At 51.5% G+C, this 22,435-nt stretch overlaps 6 protein-coding genes across 6 annotated transcripts; 2 read left to right on the forward strand and 4 right to left on the reverse strand.

Annotated features, from left to right (window-relative positions):
* Positions 1 to 169: 169 nt before the first annotated feature.
* On the reverse strand, positions 170 to 4,276 carry P174DRAFT_494537 (condensin subunit BRN1). The gene is made up of 5 exons (XM_024830859.1): positions 3,782 to 4,276; positions 3,500 to 3,531; positions 3,325 to 3,389; positions 2,357 to 2,967; positions 170 to 2,295 (listed from the first exon to the last, which is right to left on the reverse strand). The coding sequence occupies exons 1-5, from the start codon at positions 4,013 to 4,015 to the stop codon at positions 304 to 306; spliced, it is 2,934 nt and encodes a 977-aa protein (XP_024679453.1). The 5' UTR covers positions 4,016 to 4,276; the 3' UTR covers positions 170 to 303.
* On the forward strand, positions 3,797 to 7,310 carry P174DRAFT_411927 (sodium/calcium exchanger protein). Its single transcript, XM_024824287.1, has 2 exons — positions 3,797 to 4,246; positions 4,305 to 7,310. Exons 1-2 carry the CDS (start codon positions 4,034 to 4,036, stop codon positions 7,068 to 7,070), a joined length of 2,979 nt encoding a protein of 992 aa, XP_024679454.1. The 5' UTR covers positions 3,797 to 4,033; the 3' UTR covers positions 7,071 to 7,310.
* Positions 7,311 to 7,324: 14 nt separating this feature from the next.
* pan1 (actin cytoskeleton-regulatory complex protein PAN1) lies at positions 7,325 to 12,277 on the reverse strand. The gene is made up of 5 exons (XM_024829183.1): positions 11,580 to 12,277; positions 11,451 to 11,514; positions 9,336 to 11,393; positions 8,741 to 9,277; positions 7,325 to 8,670 (listed from the first exon to the last, which is right to left on the reverse strand). Exons 1-5 carry the CDS (start codon positions 12,139 to 12,141, stop codon positions 7,491 to 7,493), a joined length of 4,401 nt encoding a protein of 1,466 aa, XP_024679455.1. The 5' UTR covers positions 12,142 to 12,277; the 3' UTR covers positions 7,325 to 7,490.
* Positions 12,278 to 12,497: 220 nt separating this feature from the next.
* Positions 12,498 to 14,180, reverse strand: P174DRAFT_444603 (DNA-directed RNA polymerase II core subunit RPB11). Its single transcript, XM_024828130.1, has 4 exons — positions 14,041 to 14,180; positions 13,363 to 13,421; positions 13,195 to 13,304; positions 12,498 to 13,093 (listed from the first exon to the last, which is right to left on the reverse strand). Exons 1-4 carry the CDS (start codon positions 14,055 to 14,057, stop codon positions 12,890 to 12,892), a joined length of 390 nt encoding a protein of 129 aa, XP_024679456.1. The 5' UTR covers positions 14,058 to 14,180; the 3' UTR covers positions 12,498 to 12,889.
* A 491-nt stretch (positions 14,181 to 14,671) lies between these two features.
* P174DRAFT_444604 (nitronate monooxygenase) lies at positions 14,672 to 16,101 on the forward strand. Its single transcript, XM_024828131.1, has one exon. The coding sequence runs from the start codon at positions 14,995 to 14,997 to the stop codon at positions 15,994 to 15,996; it is 1,002 nt and encodes a 333-aa protein (XP_024679457.1). The 5' UTR covers positions 14,672 to 14,994; the 3' UTR covers positions 15,997 to 16,101.
* A 459-nt stretch (positions 16,102 to 16,560) lies between these two features.
* On the reverse strand, positions 16,561 to 19,571 carry P174DRAFT_423724 (uncharacterized protein; the record flags this gene model as incomplete). Its single annotated transcript, XM_024825146.1, has 5 exons — positions 16,561 to 17,607; positions 17,661 to 18,271; positions 18,361 to 18,742; positions 18,815 to 19,229; positions 19,327 to 19,571. The coding sequence occupies 5 exons, from the start codon at positions 19,569 to 19,571 to the stop codon at positions 16,561 to 16,563; spliced, it is 2,700 nt and encodes an 899-aa protein (XP_024679458.1).
* Positions 19,572 to 22,435: the final 2,864 nt, after the last annotated feature.

A 22,435-nucleotide genomic window follows, 5' to 3' on the forward strand; every position in this document is an offset into this window, starting at 1 on the left:
ATCCCAATTGATCATCTTACTTGAGCAATTATGAGTGCCATTGCAAAACTTGGCACCGATCTCTCAAAGGTCATAAATATGAAGACGGAGATTCATCATCAAAAAGGTCAATTGGGTGAAAACCTGCGGTAAATAACGATATAAATTCCACCAACTCCCCAAGTGTATCCCCCATCCCAATCCATAATCTGCGAGAATTCCTCAAGTAGCACTTCGTAGCATCCTGAATGAACAAGGTATTCAAGAATATACAGCATCTTCGTCCCCTGACGCTTATCCAGGGTGGACCATCAAATGATCGATTCAAGCAGACGCTTCGTCAATAACAGCATTCGCGTCTTTGGCAACATAAATCTCTTCTAATGAGCCCGCGCCAACGCCCTCGGACTGACCGTCGTTTTGCAAGATGAGACCTTGCTCGTTGGCCAAGTGAAGAAGACAGATAAAGCCAAAGGAGGTGCTGATGTCACGAAGCTTCTCTGGCGGATAGACCGTTTTGAGGGAATTCATAATCTGCGTGAATCGTAATCGACGGTCTTCCTTCGGTTCTTCCGAGCCGTCGACCGGCTGCGGTCTTTGGGGTGTGGGTGTTGGCGGTGCATCAGGCTCGGTCTCATTATTTTGTACTTGATTGATATCGTTCCCAGCGCTTGTTCGTGGTGTGGAATCAAATTCTGTGGATGCAATCAACCTTTCGCCCATGCCCTTCCACATCTCTTGTTTCAGTCTCCGCACGTCGATTTTCTTGGCGACTCTTGCATAGGCGACGTATTCAGGTCGCGCTCGCCGTCCGCCTTGTGTCACCAACTGTGAGCCAAAGCCCCCAGCGCCCGGCCTGGGCGTCGCCCCTACCATGTTGAGGAGAGCAGCAATACCCGTAGCTCCTCCTGCATCCCCTGCTGTTGTGCCTGGAGCCCCGTCAGCTGGTGGGGACAGCATCTCTCGCGCATCTGCAAAGGGCAGGTTGTCGTCGTCATCGTCGGCGATACCGAGCCCGTTCGGGAACGCGAGACCATCGTCGTCCGCGAAGAAGTCGGCATCATACGCGCCAGGGGCAGCACCCTCGTCGGCAGCCGCTTCCTCCTCCTGCTTACGACTGGCCCAGAAGGCCTCATCCATTTCCCCATTAACCGCGGTACGGTCCTGTCGTCGGCTGCTGAATTGACGTAGGCCCACCAGTTTCTTCGAGCCCATGCGAGCCTTAGGTTTGAGGAAGAGACGGAGTAGCTGTCTGGAGTTGAAGTGTTTGTCGTCTGGTAGCAAATTCCGCCCTTTGGTTCTCCACTGTGTCTTGGGCAGGGAAATGGTGGAGTTGGAACTAGCCGGGGTATAAATCAATTCAGCGACGGTTGGATCGAGAGGTGCCGCGAAGTCGATTTCAAACGGCTCCTTTTCCTTCCGCTGCTTCGGCGCTGCAGTTGCAGAACTTGCAGCCGCGTGTTCCTTGATACGCCGGATCTTCCAGTGCTCAGGACCCGCCCAGTTCTTCTGGAGGGCATTGTCAAAATAGCTGAGAATGTTCTCATGGTCACGCTTCTCTGGTTGATGAGTAAGCGATATAGCATACCCATCTTCATCGTCCATTGCCTCGTCGCCGTCCTGATTCTGATCGCCATCACGGTCAATGCGATGGACTTTCAGCATTGGCTCCAGGGCAGCCTCACGGGCCCACGCCTCACCCCCATTACCAAAACCGGCATCTTCACTAAGATCGAATCCAGCTAAAGTACCATCGTCGTCATCAAAGCCGACAGCGTTGTCGTCGTCGAGCATGATCCCGGAGGCATCGTTTACGCCTCGTCCGTCCTCGTTGCCTTTCTCGTTGCGCCATTCTTCAGGCGCCTTGAGAAAGGGAATATCGAGTGATCCAGTGGGATCGCCAAGGTCGAAGTTCTTGAGGGACGGACAGATATCCTGCTCATCGAGGCGCGCCAAATCGGGGAAAAATTGGTTCGCTAGTGGCGTTATATCAATCTCAACGTCTTCAAAAGCATCATCAGAAGATCGCTTTGGAGCCGGTGAAGACGATTTCGGGTTTTCAGGGTCTTCCGAGTCTTCGCGAGTATTGTTCGCGTCATTCGGGCTTTCCTCAACAGCGTCGTCGCTGCTGTCAAACACGATACGTCCCTGCCCATCTATTGACAAGTGGTTCAGGAGCAAGCCTTTTGCCCCTCCCTCGTCGAAATCTGCGGAGGCTTTTTTGAATAACGGGTCAACTGAGAATTCGAGCTCAAACTTTTTCAACTGAAGCGCGGCAAAAGAAGGTGCAAGCGTAGCCTCGTGTGTTCTCTGGGCCTGGTGAAGTCAGAATCAGACGGGTTCCAAGTCACTGAAGCGGGTATACTGTTCTCCGTACCTTTCTCCGCGACTTTCTAGTGGTTCCATCTTCCCCTTCCTCGTCGTCCTCGTCATCACCCTCACCGTCCGCGCCAGTGTCACGACCTCGCTTCTCACGGCTGTCCGCCAGCCCACTTAGCAATTTACCTGTTTCCGTCGCGACGCTGTCCACTCTGCTCGTATAAATCTTTACGCAACCATCGAGCGTGCAGCTGGCCTTCTGAAAGTTGACACCATCGCCTTCCTTGAGTAGAGACATATCATGGAAGTAGTCAATCAGAGCAAAGTTCCAGGAGTTGTTCGCATTGATCTTGTTATCCGTGGCCATCTTCATCCATTCCTCGAAGTTTGCCAAGATAGGGACCCGTTTCATCGGGGTCACCGCTCGTCGTCCATCAGCGTCGCTCTCTCGTCCGCGGTGTCCTGATCCCCTAGGGGTACCAGGACTCATACTCGAAGCGCGGTCATATGTGTATCGTCGAGGAGGCATTGGCGTCTTGACGGCAGCCTTGATCTGATCCATCTGGCGGTCATGGCGGGCTTGTCGGGCTTCCAAACGGGCGGCCTTCTCCCCTGTGTCATCGTTCAAAGGGATCCTGAGCTTGTCAATATCGTCTCGTCCTTTGCATCCTAAAGCGCCATTCAGTTTGAGTTCTTACTTCATAGGCGAGTTTTTGTGAGGCGTTGATGCGCCATTTGAGCGGCGATGTTTAGGATTTGCTACGCGGGGCATGGCGAATGGTTACCCCAGCAGTAAGGGATAATGGATGGCCACCTGGTGTTCAGAAAAAGATTGACAGAAAATGAGGGAAGATCAGAGGAGTAGAAAAGATATTAGCGATCTCAAAAGCTGTGCTTCATTTCTTGATGATACATCCACGGGCTTCGACGGTCCAGGTGTGTGATGTGATGGCGCTGGGTCTCCTCTTTTCGTGCTGGTTTCCTCTTTTGGCCAGACAAGAACAAACAACATCAACAAAAACATACGCCAGGCCAGAGCAACCACTTGTGCAATAACTAGCCTCATCGGGGTAGGCACAGAGTCACCTGACCTAGTGTGTAATAAAACAGACTGATTCAGCGCATTACCTTAGGTTATTTCAGTACCGTCTGTATTTCACTGAGTCGTTCTCGTAAAATATTCTTGGTACGTTTTATGTACCTCTTCATACTCCAGACTTTCATGATGCCTGCCTAGATACAACAAGTAGATATGTAGATCACACTCTAGTATAGATTATCTTTAAGCCATGATATCTTTCCTATAATACCTAGTGGACTTTGCTCCAAGCGAGATTCCCCTTTATGAATGACTATGGGAGTGACATGATGCTTTGGTCACTGTAGCACCGCCTCCGCCACAACACAGCCACACCACCAACAGCTTTTTGGCTTGACATCACTCGTCGGCTGCCGTGAAGACGTGTTCTATCTCTGTAGGTACCTTATCCGTCCGCATCTGCTTATCTATGATGGGCTGCGTAGGACATGGAGACATGTCCATCGTCCCTCCACCAGCCCGATCTTGCCTCATCCACCACCACCATCCATTTACAGACGGTCTGGATCTTCGTTTCTCAGTCCGTTGTGTTGCTGCCTTCTCGTCCTTTCTTATATAGTTCCAATCGGTAGATGATCCCCCGCAATTTCTTCCTCTGCCGTCTTCCCTACTGCTCATGATGCCGCAGTGGTCACTATGGCAAGCAACCTGACTTTTTACCCAAGACGATCACCGATCCGTCAGAAACGTCCCTATTCTGTTCGACCGTTCTATTGGGCTTTTCTGGCGTTAATCATTCTTTCGGTGATCAGCTGGTCTCTGGGGAACTTGAACAATCCCTCGGCAGCATCTTCCCCGCTTCATGTCAAGCGAGGAGCGGACCTCCTGCAAAGCAACAATGAGCCAGAGGTACGAATACAGGACATTTTCCTTCGCAGACGTGCTAATAAATCTTATTTTTTGACAGTGTCGTTTGGTCCGTCAAGCCAAGGATCAATGCTCCTTCGTCCGTGCCAATTGCTCCGACCTTGAGGATGGATTACTCTCATATATCCAGCTGTACTATTGCACATTTGCGAACGCCAAACCTATAGCTTTCATAGTCCTCGTCTTGTGGCTATCCTTGCTTTTCAGTACCATAGGTATTGCTGCAAGCGACTTCTTATGTATAGATTTGAGTACATTGGCCAGCATTCTCGGAATGAGTGAGAGTTTAACCGGTGTCACATTTCTCGCATTTGGAAATGGCAGCCCCGATGTCTTCTCAACGTTTGCTGCCATGAGGTCAAACAGCGGTAGCTTGGCCATCGGGGAGCTGATCGGTGCTGCGAGCTTCATTACGTCGGTAGTAGCAGGCTCCATGGCCCTGATTCAACCGTTCAAGGTTGCCCGGCGGAGCTTCGTCCGGGACGTGGGATACTTCGTCATTGCTGTCAGCTTCAGTATGGTTCTTCTAGCTGACGGAAGGCTTCATACCTGGGAATCGGCAACTATGGTTGGCCTGTATTGTTTCTACGTGATCTTGGTGGTCACTTGGCACTGGTACCTTGTACGGCGCCGTCGGGCCTACGAGAGGAATTTAGCTGCACGGGCTCACTTCCACATCCCGGAAAACCAAGAGCTGGAAATCGAAGAAGAGGTGGAAGAGGACGACCCCGGCGTTGCGTCGGAGTCGAGGAGTCTTCTCCGCGGGCCGTCGACTGAAGATTTCGACGCATTGCAAGGATCCGATTTGCCGCCTTGGAAAGATGGTGACGAGGATGAGAACGCGCGCAACCGCTATCTCGCTGAGATAAGTGAGAATATGCACGTATTCCGCCCCTCTACGCGCAGGCGCAACACATTGAATCCCATCAGGCCCAGCCTCGTTGGCGCGCTGGAGTTCCAGACCGTACTCTCTTCCCTGCAGAAGTCCCGTAACATCAATCGAGGCACACCCATTGGGCTCGACAGATATTTTGATAGTCCAGAACTTGCGCGCGCCCCTTCGCCACTGCAGGACAATTTATCAATCGCATCCCATCCCCGAACGAGCAGACCCTCCGGGAACAACCGTCTTCTATCGCCGAATAGTGCAGCAGGCTCCTCTCGAGTTCGTGCTGTGTCTGCCAACGATGCTGCGGGGCTCAAGCTGGATACCAGCGTCTTCACTTCCGGTACGCCACAGCCTCGTGTGACCGTTAGTCGACCTTCCGGAACCGAAGAGACGTTTCAGCCTCAGATATCCCAAACTGACCAGACCTCGGCAACTCTATCATTACCATCCTCTGGCAGACCCTCGCGGGATTCAAGTATAGCAGGTGCCGCCCGGTCTGCCAGCCCCAATCTACTTGCACCACCAGGTACCTTCCACTCGCCAAACTACCAGGCGGACTCTCCCCTTACGCGGTCCCCGCTGGACGTCTCCCCACTAGGGACTTCATATGCCACGCGCGGCGCTGAAGGTGCTCCGGAAAGCCCCTCCAGCCCGTTTCCTCCTTTTCCAGACGCCATCGATTCCATGCAATCAAGGGCGCCAAGCATACGTCTTCCGGCCCCTGCCAGCCCTACAGAGACGTTGCAAGTTCATGACAACGACTTTGAGGATGAAGGCCATCGGTCCTCATCACCAGCAAAGTGGTCACTGCTTTCCCCATGCTGCATCGCGAGGTCCGTTATGCCGGTGCTCTTCCCGACCTTGGTTGACTGGAAGACCAAGAGCTTCCTAGAACGACTGTTGGGGGTCGTTGCAGCGCCAAGTGTGTTGCTACTCACAATTACTCTTCCTGTTGTGGAACCAGCACAACCTGAAGGAGACCTCGCGCATAATGTATTACCCTCGGCGGACGGTGGAGAGTCGGCAGCACCCCGAGTGAGACTGCCGGAAGACAGTCCACTTATTCGAACTCTAGACCGTGATCTGGGCGATCAGGATGTGGGTTCGCTCGCGGGCAAAGCTCAGTCGCTACAAGAAAGGCGACGATGGGACTCCGAATTGCCTGCCCTCGAGCCGCCGACCCCATCAGCTTCTCAGCCGAAAGATTGGTGCCAGTGGCTGCTTTGCGTACAGCTCTTCATGGGGCCCTTTTTTGTCGCCTTGATCGCATGGACTACGATGGATCCCGAGATGAAGGTCCGCAATCTGCTCCTCCCATCCTTGTGCTCCCTTCTTTTCTCATTTCTATGTCTTGCGTGCCTTGTGGTGAGTACAAGGAATGGCCGCTCCTCGCGGCCTTCCTCTTTTTGGCGCCCCTTCCTGGCCATGTTGGGCTTCGTGGTCGCTATCTTTTGGATCGCAACCATAGCCACGGAAGTGGTCGGCCTTCTCAAGACTTTTGGGGTCATTCTGAATATTAGCGACTCCCTCTTAGGGCTTACTGTGTTCGCTGTGGGGAACTCGCTTGGTGATCTTGTCGCCGATATTACCGTTGCCCGCCTAGGATACCCAGTCATGGCTTTGAGTGCCTGTTTTGGAGGACCGATGCTAAATATCCTGTTGGGAATTGGCCTGGGCGGTCTTTACATGACTGTGAAAGCGAAGCCAGAAACGAAAGCCGCTCGTCAGGGTTCGTACGATATTGCTATCTCTAAGGTCCTGGTCATTAGTGGCGCTACACTTCTGGCTACTTTGCTTCTTTTGCTGATTGTCGTTCCATTGAATAATTGGAGAATGGATCGAAAAATTGGCTGGGGTCTGATCATTTTATGGGCCTGCAGCACGTTAGGGAATGTAATTGCTGAGGTCCTTAACTAGCCTTGAGCCTTGGCTTCTCCCTTCTTTTGGTGAATTTTGTTCTTGAGATTTTCCTTCGATACCACTCTTCCTCATGCTTGGGTTTGGCGCCTACCTTCGGCCCTTGTACGTTTACTTTGCAACGCTGTCTACTATTTTGAGCAATGACTTCTGTCATGTATGTACATACTTTCTTTTGGTCACGACTGCAGTTGAGCGCGTCTATCCGACGGTCGCTTAATTTATGAGCTGTTTATCTTCAAAGTCCACGTCGACTGAAAATACAATTTCTGGCCGACTATGAGTAACTACAATTGAGGCGACCGAGATCGAAAGACAAGCAAACATATAACGCTATAAGTTCTTTCTACGGTATATGGATTTCCAATTCACAATATACAATCCCTGATGTTCACTTGCAATACATTGCTGGCACGAGCGTCAACTGGCCATGAAGCTAGTCGAGCACGCGACCGGCACTTGAGCTCTTGCTCCGATCATTCGTTTGGACCTTCCGAAGCCCTTTGCCCATTTGAATTGAGGCCAAGAGCGCGCTACGATCGGGTGCCCCTGCAGGCGCAGGCGGGCCACCGGCAGCCGGAGGAGCTGGCGGTGGTGGAGGGCCTGGAGGTGGCGCAGGTGGTGCCATAGGTGGTGCAGGAGGTGGGGCGGTGCAACGGATGGATCATAGCTGGGCACTGCCGCTGGTGGGGGAGGAGGAGGTGGCGGAGGAGGGGCAGCAGGTGCAGAGAGGCTGCCGTTGGGCTCAGGCACCGGGGGAGAGATAACTGGGCTGTCCTGCACTGGGGTCGACGACTTGGAGGGCGATTTGTCATCCATAGCACTCAAAGGTCGTGGTGGTGCCATAGTACCAAACAGAATACTTGCGAGTTGTTTAGCACTACCACCTCCTGGCCGCTCGTCGTCGTCATCGTCGGACGAGTCGAACTCAGACCCTGCAGCAGACCAGTCATCGTCTGCTTCAGGACGCGCACGAGATTTGCGTTCCAGAGGCGCGGATCCAGTAAAAGCAGGTTTCGAACTCTCCTGCTGTGCGAGACGGTGGAAAGGATTGGTCGAGTGTACATCAGCCTTGGGGGAGGTGACATTGGTTTGCGGCGCGGGTGGAGCAGAGACCACTTGTGTGTCAGCGGCCTGGTGGGTTATCTTGAAGTACGGATTCTTGGACTCTGTCTCTGGGCTGAAGCTCACAGGTGGAGCCTGAGAGGAAGTGTCTTCGGGACCGGCGGCCTGCTCAGATTCCGGTGCAGAAACCGGAGCCGCAGGAGTCACTGTGGGGAGTAATTGGCTCTGGGTCGGTGTGCTGTCCTGAGGCGTGATGTTCGCTGGTCCTTCGTCATCAGACGAACTCTCCTCATCGAGACCTTCTAATTCTAGTTGAAGCTGCCGCTCTCGTTCCCTGGCCCTCTCGATCTCAGCGCGTTGAGCTGCAAGTGCGGCTTCCTTTTCCTTGGCCAACCGTTCGGCTTCTTCTTTGCGACGCTTCTCCTCTTGCTTCCGGATCTTGCCTTGCCTGACTTGCTCCTCCAGTGCACGGAGACGAGCTTCTTGTGCCTCTTTCTCCTTGAGGAGTTCCTCCTCACGCTTCTGAACTTCCATCCTACAGAAAAGTGAGAGCATCGTTAGCCAAATGTACCTCGAAGCGACAATGGTAGGGGGGTTGGCCTTACTCGAGGCGATTCGTCTCTTCTTCTTGTGCCTGTTGCTCCTCTCTGATAGCCTGTTCGCGGGCTGCCTGTTCCGCAGCGACGGTTTCTTCTGCGGCCTTTTTCACTTCGGCCTGGCCCGCGCTGTCCGTGCGGCCACGGCGTGAAGGCGGAGCTGGGGGTGGCTTCTTGGCCACAGGTTTGGCAGGTGCATTAGAAGTGCTACGCTGCTCCTCAGCCAAGCGACGTTGTCTCTCTTGCTCTCTCTTCGCGTCTTCCTCCTCTGCTCGTCTTAGACGCTCCTCTCGTTCCCTCTTTTCCCGCTCCTGGCGTTGCAGAAGGGTTTCAGAGGTATCAGTCTGTGGTTTCAGACCGGCAGCCGCCATGCGCTCCGCAATACGTCTTTGGGCACGCTCTCTAGCCGCAGCCACTCGGTCCTCATGAGTGGATCCCGGTAACGAACCTGCAGAACCAGCGGAAGGCGCAGGGGACAACCGAGAGACACCGACGGACGGCTCTTCGTGCCGGAGTCGCTGCTCTTGAGCAGAAGCTCTTGATTCCCTGCAACTGTTATTTCGAGCTCGACTAAGGTACGTTTTAATACGGTCTTGTCACTTACTCTTCCTTACGGATGTGTGCTGTTCGGCTCCCTCGTTGCAGGTCGTAGATGAAGTCCCGAATGACGTCCTCAACCCCCAAGGCATCTTCCCACCGACGCCGTTCATGCTCACGTGTCGAAGTTTCACCCTCTTCCTTGAGGCTATCTTCAAGACTGCGAGTGAACTCCCTCACGCTCTCCTCGACGTCACGTGTCATGGCCTCATTCTTTTCTCGGTCTGCTCGAATACTGGTACTTTCAGCCTCCAACCTGCGAGCCGCAGCTCCATCATCGTCCACTGAAGTAGGCACTGGTCTGCCAGCAAGTTCGGCGGCCCGAGCCTGCATCCTTGCGCGGGCGCGGGCCTTGATACGATCTGCCTCCGTAACGGTACCACCGGGTCCTGTTCCAACGATGTTGGCAGCACTGTTTGGATGTGCCTTTGCGTCCTTCAAGCGGAAAAGTTCAAGTTTGGCATCGGCAATCTCACGTTCAATACGGCGGACCTCTGATGCGACCTGAGGAACCTGGTCCTCGAAGGCTTGAAGCTGACGACGCAAGGATCTCCTTTCGGCGCCATTATCCAGGTTACGGAAGGCTGCATTAGGATGGGTGTCGATATCGTCCTGAACGCGACGGATTCGGTCCATGAGGCTTTCCGCTTCCCGACGATCACGGCGATCCAAGACCTCCTCCTCCTCGGCTCGATTTTCATCATGAAAATCGACAGCATCAAGCATGATCTGAGTCTCCCGGATCTTCTTCTTCAGCTGCTCAACAGATAGCTCCTCCTCGGATGCCTGAGAGGCAGCGGGAGATGATGGCCGGGCGTCATTACCCATACGACGACGGGCGCTAGACCGGTAACCAGCAGCAGCCTCATCATTATTCTTAAAGAGAGTGGCATCCTTGCGGCCGAATCCTGGAGACCTTGCGCCGCCACGGAATGAGTGCTCCTTGAGGTAACTCACACCCGTCTTCTGAGGTTGCAAAAATGCGCCAGAAGCTTTGCGATTCTCTGCATCCTGAGACAGCAGAGACTTGACCGCGCCTATTGAATCGTTCAAGTTCCTCGTTGACGGAGGAATTAGCTCAGGGGGTAGACGATTCGGGACTGGGTATCCGTTGAGTTTTCTGTAAATCAGGTGCATTGCTACGGCGAATTCGTCCATATTCAAACGGCCTCGATTGTTGGGGTCGGCAAGCGTCCAGATCCGCTCTAAATCCTTGCGATCCAGGCCACTTTGTCCCATGATTTCGATAGCGGTATCGCCGCCTATGAAGCCTTTATGGAAGCCATCCCATGCTCGGAAGAGATCATCGTAAATTTTCTTCTCCTCCTTTGTGATCGCCCAAGGAATACTTGCATTGCCAGAGAGACCGGCTGTCGTAAAGCCGCCCTCACGACCAGGCTGAGGCATGAGTTGCTGTTTCAAGGCCTCGATGTTGGGCAAACCCGACGACGGTGCGTTAACAAACCCCCATTGGCCAGGAATTCCAGTCGGCTGGGCAACCAATCCGCCCGTCTGCATTGAACTAATATTCGAGGCAAATCCGGTAGGCATAGGCGGAAGTGGGGGACGGGGACCATTGTAGCCTGTAGCTTGAGGATTGGTCATTAAACCTGTTGGCTGGGGCTGCAGATACTGCTGCTGAGGCTGTCCGGGGAAGCCCGTAGCCTGTGGGGCGAGAGCCGAGTTCGCTCCAAGCAGAGAGGGTTGATTGGGTTGCAAGCCGGTTGCTTGAGGACCAAAGCCTGTGGGCTGCGCAGTAAGTTGCGAAAGAAACTGTGCATTCGATGGCTGCTGCGGCTTAGGATGCTGGGGAGCCGGGGGAGCAGATTTGTTCTCCAATAATGGAGCATCGAAGCTGGGAACGTTCGTTCTCGCAGCGGCTTGCGGCTCTGTGTCGGGAACCCCAAACGAGATGATATCCACCATACTTGAAACCTCATTCTTGATCTTGTCCGGTAGAGTCGCTGGAAGTTCTCGACCCGTGATCCTCAAATTGCAGAGGTACATGGCTAAAGCAAATTCGGGGAAGAATAATTGCCCAGACTTGGTGGTATCGGACAGAACCCTGGATTAAATAATCAGCTTCATGATCATCCCTCAGAACATTTGACATTTTACCCACCATATCTTCGACAATTCACTGCCGGGAAGTCTCGAACGTAGAAGTAGCTCCTTAGCTTTTTCCCCTGATGCGATACACTTCAGCAATTCATTCTCTCAATCAATGTGATGTCATCTGAGGACTACCAACCGTCCATTGTCTGACTATCTCCCACCGCGGACTTGAAAAGTTGCTCAAACTTCGCTTGGTCTTGCGCAGTGATGAACGATAGCCGTATGTTAGGAATCTTGCTCCCTGAAGACTTGGGTGGTGGTGGAGGCGCCACGCCGGCACCATCGCTAAACGAGTTGGCTATCTCCGAAGACGTCCTGGGAGCAAGTCGAGTGGGCAGACCGGTGGTCGAAGGAACCTGAAGCGACGGAGGTTGACTTTGAGGAGGATAACCCGTGAACTGCGGCTGTTGTGCGGGCGCCTGATAGCCGCCAAGCTGTTGCTGCTGCTGAGGCGCTGCGCCGGGGAAGCCTGTGAACTGAGGTTGCAATTGTCCAGTAGGGAATCCCGTTGGCTGAGGCTGCAGATGAGAGGCCGATTGAGGTCCATATCCAGTCGGCTGTGGTTGAAAGCCAGTCTGTTGGGGTATTTGTTGCTGACCCTGAGGGAATTGCGAGTATGGAGGTTGCTGGATGAAAGGCGGCTGTCCTGGGCGGGCGTTGTTGACGCCGCCCAAGAAGGAGTTCGATGAAGAGTACATCACAGCGCTCGCATTAGAAGTGGGAAGGAAGATAGGTACCGCAAGTCGAGAAGATACAGATATCAAATCACTATCAAGCAACTAGAAAATTGACGACAAAGAAGCAGATGAACGAAAGAAAACCAGACGATGCGAGATAGAGTTGGGAGGAGGGATTCAGGAGGAGCTGCGGCTGTGGTGACGCCTGGACGTTCAGGCACGCAGAGGCAACATCGGCGCTAGCCCAAAAGGGAGATGTGGAGCCTCAATTTCCGGGAATCCACGCTCCAACCCCTCGTGATCCAAAGCGTGAACTAAATATAACCTACAGTAGGTACAACCATACACAGTAACTTACTCATCGCAACTTGAAGATATTCCAGTCACAAATGCAATCTGAATTGTAGCTTTGAACCTCTAGGCGGTATTAAAGTCTCGACTGCTGCTTGTCGTTGCATAATAGTCATCAAACCGGACGTTATCATTAGAGACAGCAATTAACATCCCTCATTATCATGATGAACTCGTAGCGTAGAGGCTCCTCCAAAAACCGAGCCCAAACTTTAGGCGACTCGATAAATCATCATCTCGAGTAACGTGCAATTTGCGATACCATGAAGCCCGTACAAGACAATGCATGGAAAATATGGCAAATCGCCACGTTTTAGTGTACAGGTGATTCGCATAAACCAGATGCGCCAAAATCCAGACCAGAGGAAAACAAGCAGGTGCAAAACAGCTCCGATTCGCCAGTATCGCAGCCTACAATCTAAGCACCTTCTGCAGTACCATTCTGCTGCTGCTGGGTAGCTCCGACCATCTTACGCAGCTCGTATTCTTTGGTGAATTCTCGGGAAAGGATGCCCAGATCCTTGACAAGGTCATGACAGGCGGCGAGCAGAGCATCCTTAGGAGTGATCTCGCCATCAGTCTGAACGCGGAGTTCAAACTTGGGAACTAGAGGATGGGGAACCTGAGACAATTCGTCAGAGTCCCGCATCCCAGAGCTCTCAAGGAAAGCCCTTAAGACCTCAAGTAAATTTGAAGGAAGCACGGCTTCCAAGGCGGACATACCTTGTAACCAGCAAAGATCACATGAGAATTCTGCAGAAGACGGGAGCGGAGGAGGTTGCCGAGCGTGTGGTCCTCTTTGTTGAAAGTGAAAATAGAGGCAGATGGAATGCCTACATGCATTAGATCGGCCGTCATATCTGCACCGCGAAGTTTGATGGAAGAACTTACGAGTATCGGTCTCAACCTCGACTTTCTCTTCTCCAGGAGACAGAACAAAAGACTCGAAACTAAAGAAAAAACACAGTGTCAGCTTGAATACCCAACGCTCGTTGACCCTTGTAGAGTTATTTTAGGCACGTGAATGGGATATGAGTGAGCACCTGCGCGGCTGGTCATTGTCCAAATTTATGGAAGAGTGGCAGGCATTATTGTTACGGGAACCTCCAGCAGCATGTATCCAACGAGCGTAGGCCATCTCGTTGGGGAGCATGAATGGTTTCTTTGGATTCATGGCGACAAGACTCTCTCAAAGGACAAGACCAGAGGCCAAGATGTAGAAACAAAAGGGCGTTGGGCAACGGAAGACAAACAGTTCACGATCAGGTCAAGAGGGAAATGGGTTGTCAACAGAACTTGTGTTGATGATGGTAGGCACAAGCATGAGGAAGGTGGTGATTGTGTTGCCGAGAGCGCAGAAGACCAAGCTGGAAACCCGGTTGCAGGGCTGCACATAGTGAAGGCAACATCCTCCATTTCCACTTTTGGCAAGGGACAACCCCTCCATCACTTTTGGCTGCAGTTTTGAGGGAGATCTCCTAACAAGAGACAGGACAAGAATAAAGAAGGCAGCCAAGACATCAAAATGAAGATGCGTTTTCCATAGACAGTGGGACTAATCTTGCTTACCGATCTGGCGCGTTCATCTTGACAGAATGACAAGTGAACTTGCGGCTGTCTCAAACTTGCTCTCAAGAGTCCCACGATCCTCACGGACAAAAGAGCCGGCGCCCAAGGACGAACAAACAGAAGTGATGATTGACAGGGTGAAATAGATGAAAACCAAGAGAGGCAACTGTTCTCTGTAAGATCCCCTGTTCGCCTCGGAAACCTCGATCGAAACTCACCTTAAATATCCAAAAAAGGGAAAAGAACGAAAGAAACAGTAGTTTGATCTACCAGACGATATCAGCAAATGACCAATAATAATGCCTAAGGACAACAGCCTTGAAGGACATCAGAGAACTTACAAGCCTGAAAGATCGAGGTTAGGAGGGCGAATCCTTTGTACAAAGCAGCAGGGGAGTTATTAAAAGGTTGTGAGCTTCTGTGAGCAAACTGAAGATATGGATGGAAGAGTGAAGCAATTAAGAAGATCTGTCTAGTCTATTTCTACTATCAAAATGCTTTTATCGGGTTCAATCATTCATTATCTACCGCCTTCAAAAGTCCCGTGATTTTAGCCACGTGATACTACGGATATTGATCACTAAAAGTGTCCCGCGGCCCGACCGTATCCGAGTGACTTACCACCCAATGACTCAAGGCAAGTTGAATTGATAGCTGGAGAGGGTCTCCCTTGCGGAAGAGTGAGCGGTTTACTGATTGGATTAAACCCCAGAGGATGTGGAACGGCATCGGGATGGCGGCTGGAAACGATCCGCAAGCTGAGTATAGTATCTTACAGTGATATAAACTGGCATGCATCCTCACTCTAGTCTTAAGGCACGTTATCTATTGCTCTAAACTATGCTCAAGCAATCCGAGATCTAGACATCACACAGTATTGATATCATGTCTCCGAGAACTATATTGAAATCAAACTATCCTTGGACAAAGAGTCCCCTTCTGGCCTCGGCTCCAATGCTGAACATTGCCGGCCCCCAGCTGGCAGTATCTGTCTCCTCCACCGGTGGGCTTGGATTTCTTGCTGCAGGATTCGATGTTTCGAGCTTAGATCATAACCTGGAAGTTGCCGCCCGTCTGGTGAAGCAATCAGGTGGTATGGCACAGCAAGTATACGAGGAAACAGGTGTGCTCCCCATTGGGGTGGGCTTCATCAACTGGGGTGCCGATTTCAAAGTCTCTATTGCCGCGATCCAGAAGTACACGCCATGCGCTGTGTGGCTATTTGGTCCAAAGAACCAACCGGACGACCTCGTGCCCTGGGTGAAGGAGGTGCGTGGCGTGACCTCTGGCCGGACCAAGATCTGGGTGCAAGTGGGTGCCGTGGATGAGGCAATTGCGGTTGCCGAAGGTCTTCGACCAGACGCTTTGGTCGTCCAAGGTTCTGATGCGGGGGGTCATGGTCTAGCCCATTCGGCCTCAGTTTTGACTCTGATACCTGAGGTCCAAGATGCTTTACGGGAGCGAGACCTAACTCACATAGCCACCATAGCTGCAGGAGGAATAGTTGACGGACGAGGACTGGCAGCGGCTTTGGCACTGGGGGCTGCCGGCGCTGCCATGGGTACTCGCTTCCTGGCTTCTGCAGAAGCGAATATAGCTCAAGGATATCAGAAGGAGATATTAAGAGCATCTGATGGCGGTCTCAACACTATCAGGTCGACTGTATATGATCGAGTGAGGGGCATCGGGGGTTGGCCTAATCGATACGACGGGCGCGGTATTATCAACCAGAGTTACGTCGATGCTGTGGAGCGAGGAATGAGTGATGAGGAGAATAAGAGTTTGTACGAAGAAGAGTTGAAGAAGGGCGATGCCGGCTGGGGACCCAAGGGGAGGCTTACAACATATGCTGGCACTGGTGTTGGCCTGGTGCGTGAAATCCTGCCTGCATCCACAATCGTGGAGAACACACTGTGTGAAGCAAGAGATGTGATTAGGGGAATTCCAGTAGATTGAAGCACTGCGGAGACCGAGTCTAGTGAATCGCTAGCCATATTTTACTGACAGGAGGAACAAAGATGGCGATTGAAATGCAATCAAATATTTAGGAGCAGCGTTCCCTAGAAGCCCATGCCCAGTATATTACTAGTAGTCAATTACAGATACAAGAGTAGATACATTTGCCGATTGCTTTGATACAGAGGATTTCACAACCCTTTGCTGAATAATGATCATATACCATTGCGGCCTCAAAACACCAGCCTTAAAACCCCTAGCTTGCTTAAAGAATGGAGAAAGACAATAAATAAATGGATAGAAAGAAGCTGTCATGATGCAGTGCCGATCTTCAATGCTGTATCGTAAACCCGCCAATAGATATTCGAGGGACACGGGGGGTCCAAAAGACATAAGTGAAAGGAGCATCCAACCGCTTTTTGGATATCTCGGCTGTATGAAATAAGAACACCGGGATGTCGAGGGCAAGGACTGTAAGTCAAGGTAATAGAGTATGCGTATATGTCTGCTTACGCAGAAGGTATCGTGACGAGACCGAGAATTTGGCGCCGAGTAAGGGCATCATCAATGCACCACATTCAGTAAGTCTCCGTGACTGGACGTTTCTTTCTTAATTCTCCAACTGCTTTTCTTCTTTTCGCGTTTCTTCAACAATTCGGCCCACCCTTCATCTTCATCCTCGTCGTCTAGCACAGCGTTCTTACTTTCATTTTGCGGTCTTCCGTCGGTAGAGACGGGACGGACGGTCACACTTGGCATCGACGGACTTTTCATCGCGAGCGGTCCTGCTGGGGAAGCTGTTCTCTGGTTTTCGTCATTCCATTGTCTGGCCATCGAGGGATAGGCCGCAGATCCGTGGTCGGGTTGCAACGTCGATACAGGCCGATACCGAGGTGCCATGCCGACATTGCTACGTTCTGATGGCGCAATAGACGGTGCATAACCTTGGCCTAGCGGTGTGCCCGGTCGGTTGCCAGCAGGAAGGTAGGGTATCGCCGGGCCATTGAGACGAGAGACATTCGGGTCCAGCATACTTAGAGTTCTTTGGTCATTGAAGGTAGGAGGAGCCGGACTGAACGGTCCTGCTGTAGGCATGGAAGCAGGCCTCAAATTCGCATTGGCAGACAACGATGGCGGAAAACCCGCGGGTGACATCAGTGGTTGCGGCGGCGGAGTCTGCCCTCCTTGCATGGAAATCATTTGCTGCATCCATTGCATCTGCACCTGCATCATTTGGGACATCTGTTGTGACAATTGTATCTGCGCCTGTTCTGTAGCAGAGACTCCCGCCTGAAGGTTAGGGGAATTCATACCCATCATCGTGTAAGGTCTTGGGACGCCGCCCGATGGGGTGGGTGCCCCTGATGCTCCCAGTCCGTTCTGGAACTCATAAACGGCTTGAGTATTGGGACTCCCTCGTCTCAATGCTCTTGCTCGCTCTTCCGTAGCGATGACGCCCACCAAGCCACCCGGAGGCAATGCAGCCGAAGCAGAGGGCCCCCATGCACCGACGCACCCCCTCCAAAAGCCAAGGACTCTCTGTTTGGGGGATTGACTAAGCTTGCCCCGTAGTACGGATCCCGAGGGAGGTTTCGAGCAAAGACAGGTAAGCTGCTGCGATTAGTCAAATCATTGTCCCCAGCGACGGAGCCTGGAGATGCGACATAGGGCTGCTGGAACGACGCCCGAAGATTTGGAATGGAACTTGAAGGTGCCAAGCGACTTGGGGGGCGGTTTCTATGTGGAAAGCCATGTGCAGCAAGGATCCCTAGCGGGATGTCCTCGTCCTCATCACCCTCGCTGCTCTTCCCGCTGCCCGATCTGTTGCCAGAATTTGGTGCATTGATCGTCAGGTTCGGCGTACTATTGCTGGCGTGGTCAAGTTCCGGTCGAAGGGACGGTGGTGCGGGAGACTGTTGGCCTGTGACTTTCATCATCTGCTGTCTATATACAGATAGATGAGCTTCCTGCTTCCGTCGCTGCCTTTCAGCTTCCCGGTTCTTCTCTACCTCGTCGTCTTCATCGAAGTCACTCTCAGCCGAGGCTTCACTCCTGGAAGCATCACTGTTCGACCTCCTGAGTTCTTGCTGCTGCCGATAATGCTCAAATTGCGAAGGCGTCATGACTTTATTCGTCGATGCGCCGGGCTTCGGCTGGCTTTGCTCGTACTGGGCAGCCAGTAGCGCGTGCGCCGCAATGGAAGGGTCTAGTTGGCTCTCCCCCCTGGAGGCGATTGACGTCGTATTTCTGCGGGTGACTTTGAAGGGCTGGGAGACTTTTGCGTGTTTGAGTGAGCAAAGAGGGGTGTGTCATGCTCGTCGTCCGAGCCCTCATGGTCCGACGTCGACGCGAAATGCACCCCACCTTTACTTGAATGAAGGGAGTCCATTATTAATTTAGCGTCTTCATCTTCGATAGGCGTAGAACCCCGTTTCATCGAGTAGACGACGCTTCTCCTCAGTCCTCTGTCTCCTCCCGTCTGAGGCTTGATCAGAGACCGGTGGGAAGTCGTAGCAGTTGCCAAGGGAAGAGATTTACGCCGCCCTTCTGGCACACCTGGCTGACTGATCGGGGAGTCCTCCGCGGGGGACTGCATAGCGTTGAGAAGGCCCTCTCCGGAGTGCCGACTGTCCCAGGAGTAAGGGGAAGGTTCTATTTCCTTGGACACATTCGTATTGATAGGGGCCGGACGCGATACTTTTTCTTCCTTCCGGTAAGCCGTGGATGAGGGGTGCGCAGATGGTGACTACCAAAGGTTATTAACGTTGACCCTGTTAGAGAACGACGAGGAGCTGAGAGCGAACGGAGTGGCTCGTACCATGTCTAACGACTTCCCGGGAGAAGTGGACTCGGAAATGTGTGCGCTATCCCGCTTCCCGAGGTCATCAAACATACTTTTAAATTCATCTCCAAGCTGACCAACATCCAGATCGTCTAACAGCTTTGGTGGTGTTGCAGTGCTGGCTGTACTGGACGTCATCGTCCTGTTCCTGGATGGGCCAGGGGTGGACTGTCGAGCGGGGGGATTGAAGGCGAGGCCTTTGAGAGTCTTCCCCCAAAAGAGAAGGTTCTGCCAGCCGCTGCGCGTAGCGCACCAGGTATAGGGGGAATAGGTATGTCGTGGAGGTTTCGAGAGTGCGGTGATTGGGCGTCGGATTGAATTGGTATGGCTGTCAAAGAGCGCGGCGCCGATGATGAGCTGAATCGGATAGATGAAGAACTTTCTGATGATCCTCCGGGATTGCTGCTAGTGTAGTTGAATCCCAAAGTTAGTAACCCTGCCAATAATATATCAACTGATCCGCCTAAGACTGGGAAGGGGAACTGTACCGATGCTTTGGTGGTAAATTCTCGGATCCAGCGAAAATATTGTCGTCCTCTTCTGTGGGAGTGTACAGAACTTGGCCACCATTTGATCTTTTTGAGAAAATATTCCCTTCACTCAAGGATTTTCGGTCCGCAGACGGGCGTTCAAAAACTCGAAAGGACGGCTGAGGAGGAGGATTCTCCACCTCCTCAAGAGCATTTCCAGACGACTTTCGCCGGGTAAAGCCCTTGGGGAGCTTAATTGGCATCTGTACAGATGGACCGTCGGTCACAGACTTGTGAAGGTCGGCCACTTATTCCTAACGAGGAATCGCAAGCTAGACGGAAAGTCCCGCAGACAAGGCAATTCCAACAATTATCCTCTTGGGTTGCTCCTCGCTTTCCGTAAACAAGGCAACGGGTGATTGTGGAGGGGCGATTCTGGGCCTTTCGAAACGACTCAGATTCCGATGCAGGTGGGGCTTATGTCGAGGAAACGCCAAAGAATGAAGACGCAGCGGTTACGAGGCTATGCACCGTCAGGGAAAATCTGTTGTGGGCGGACTTGAATACATTAAGGGGTAAGGAGAATGCTGACTGCGAGCGCACGAAATGAGCGAAGGGAAGTTTCTGGTAGAAAATCGATAGCGCCTCTGGCTAGGACCATCAAAAATAAATCACCAGCGGGGCTCTTGGAGTGGATAATGGTTTGAGAGTCAGACAATTGTCGCTGCGTAGACTTTGCAGTAATAAAAAAGGATGACAATGACTATGCTTTTTGAGTGACGGATTAGAAGTCAGAAGAGTATGGTGTGGTCCGATGACAGAGAGAAATGAGCGGGTGGTTAAAAACTGGAAAACAAATAAATAGTCAACAGGGGGTGAAAGAAGACAATGAGACTACGGGGAGTCATCAGCCAGAGAAGCGGACAATAATAAATCGTGGATGGACAAGGAAGAGAGAGGGAGGCGGGAAACCAGAAAAGACATTAATAGCAGGCCTGGACTGATAGATAGTCTGGAAAGTTATTTCTTAACCTCGAATCATCAACCATCAGAATTTAAAGTAAGGTGGGTAGGTAGACAGATACGTAGTAGAAGAAGGGCCGAGTCAACCCTGCTCCATACCTTAGGCACGGATGGGATCCTGTCTAGCCATCGGTATAATTCCTATAAATATCCAAGGTACCCGGGTCCTGGGCCTGGTGACTTGTAATCCCCTACCTATCTACTACTACTCCGTACCTTACTTACATTACCTAGGTACTTCGCGGAATCTTACCATGGTTTTGGCTCTTGCTTGTATTTCAGAAATATTAATACCAAAAAGGTATGATACAGAACTTGAGAACTTGGGCGTGACATAGAAGTTGATAATAGAGAGATGTCTTTTGCATCGAAAATTATCTAGATACCTCTCAAGCTTTTCTATCTTAGGTGCGGATTACGATACTCAGTACGGAGTACCTAAGGTAATCTACCTAGCTTTAATAGTACGTTCCTAGCCTTCTATGACCCACCACAGCCTGAAGATACTGTAGCAGTAATTTTTACGGAGTAGACTCAGATATCTACCTGGAAACCAGGCAAGAAGGGACCTGGCCAACAAAGTAGAGATGTCAATATCGGTAGGTAGCCTTTTTCAGGTCGGAGTCTTATAAGTTAGCATTTGTGGCGGGTCCGTCGAATTTCGAACAATATGCCATGGAGTCCAATGGGGATGCTCTTGAAGCAGGTGGTTGAGTACTGTGTTCCTGCTTGACTGGGTAGAGTCAGCATTCGGAGTATTTGCTCCCAACTCCATATTCACCAAGTATTCCATGCTTTTGATTTCCAGCCTGTTTTCTTCTAGGTAGCCGAGGTGTTGTACCGTACGAGTCTAGCCATCGACAAAGGCTTGGTACATTGTTATCGAGCTGCATATTCCGAAGCCCTTGAATATGATCTCACCCTCGTTCATCAACCACTGAACCTTCACAGACTTGAGATGAAGCCATATAATAAGAGCAGATTCTTGCAGGTAGAAGACGAGCATACTGGGATTGCTCTGAGAACATATCTCTGGAACACATTGAGATTTTTCCTGCTTACGATCCGAAGGTATCACCCTCGGAGATGTCGCCCCCTGACTGAGGTGGACGGACAATAAAGATGCGTGGCTGTTGCCATTAGGCTCTCTAGCACTGTTCGAAAGAGATAGCCCAGCAAAGGGGTTAAGGGTCAATTAAATTCAGCTCTCACTTGTAGGAGAGGTTGCCCGTCTTTTAATGTTGTATGACCTCATTCAACAGCTAGCAGCTTAGAAAAGAGTATCAGAAGCAAATAGACTGATGGCGAGCTTCCTGAGGCATCATTATTTCTGACACGGAACGTCAAGGTCTGAATCCGGATAATCTACCTCCTGATAGACTCCATCAGCCAAATGTTGGCGCTGAGCAAGAAGCTAAGCAGTAAGGTACCGGACCACCGTATTATTTAGTCTAGATTTTACGGTAGCTCGCGGTGGCGTCTTGGGAGCAGAGAGTGTGGAGCTTATGGAATAATATATTAATACCTAATTTGAGACTTGTAGGGTACGAAGTCGTAACTTAAGCCATGCCAAATATAGCAGGCAATCAACAGATCCCTTCGAACCGCGGTCGAGCAATGATCGTAGATGTAATCACCACGAAATCAGTGATGATGTGGTGTACTTGATCATCTTGATGGAACTTGAAACAGGACCGCTTCCAACGAAAAATCTCGACCATTTATTGAGACTGCATTTGAAGAAAATCAAATAATAAAAGTAGGTGCCAATCCTAGCCCGATGCTACTTGTTGTGTATACTTAGTACAAAGGTACCGTAGGTATTCCGGGTACTGTACTGATACTGTGCCGCTGACATAGGTATCCGGCCAGAGGTATCTAAGGTACCTACCTAAGGTCCCAAGCACTGTACCTTACTTAAGGTAGGCACCCCAAGCTAGTCGGGGGAATCTCTCAAATCAGATGTAACTATCATGCACATGCGCTTTCTTCAAAGTAGCATACGTCAATGCGGTTATCACTAGACCATAGATACTTTACTAGAGTACCTGCATAAAGATGCGCTGGATCAGTTTGTGCGAGCAGACTGACCTAAGGCAATTAT

This window comes from Aspergillus novofumigatus (genome assembly GCF_002847465.1).
Source record: "Aspergillus novofumigatus IBT 16806 chromosome Unknown P174scaffold_7, whole genome shotgun sequence".
Taxonomy (NCBI): domain Eukaryota; kingdom Fungi; phylum Ascomycota; class Eurotiomycetes; order Eurotiales; family Aspergillaceae; genus Aspergillus; species Aspergillus novofumigatus.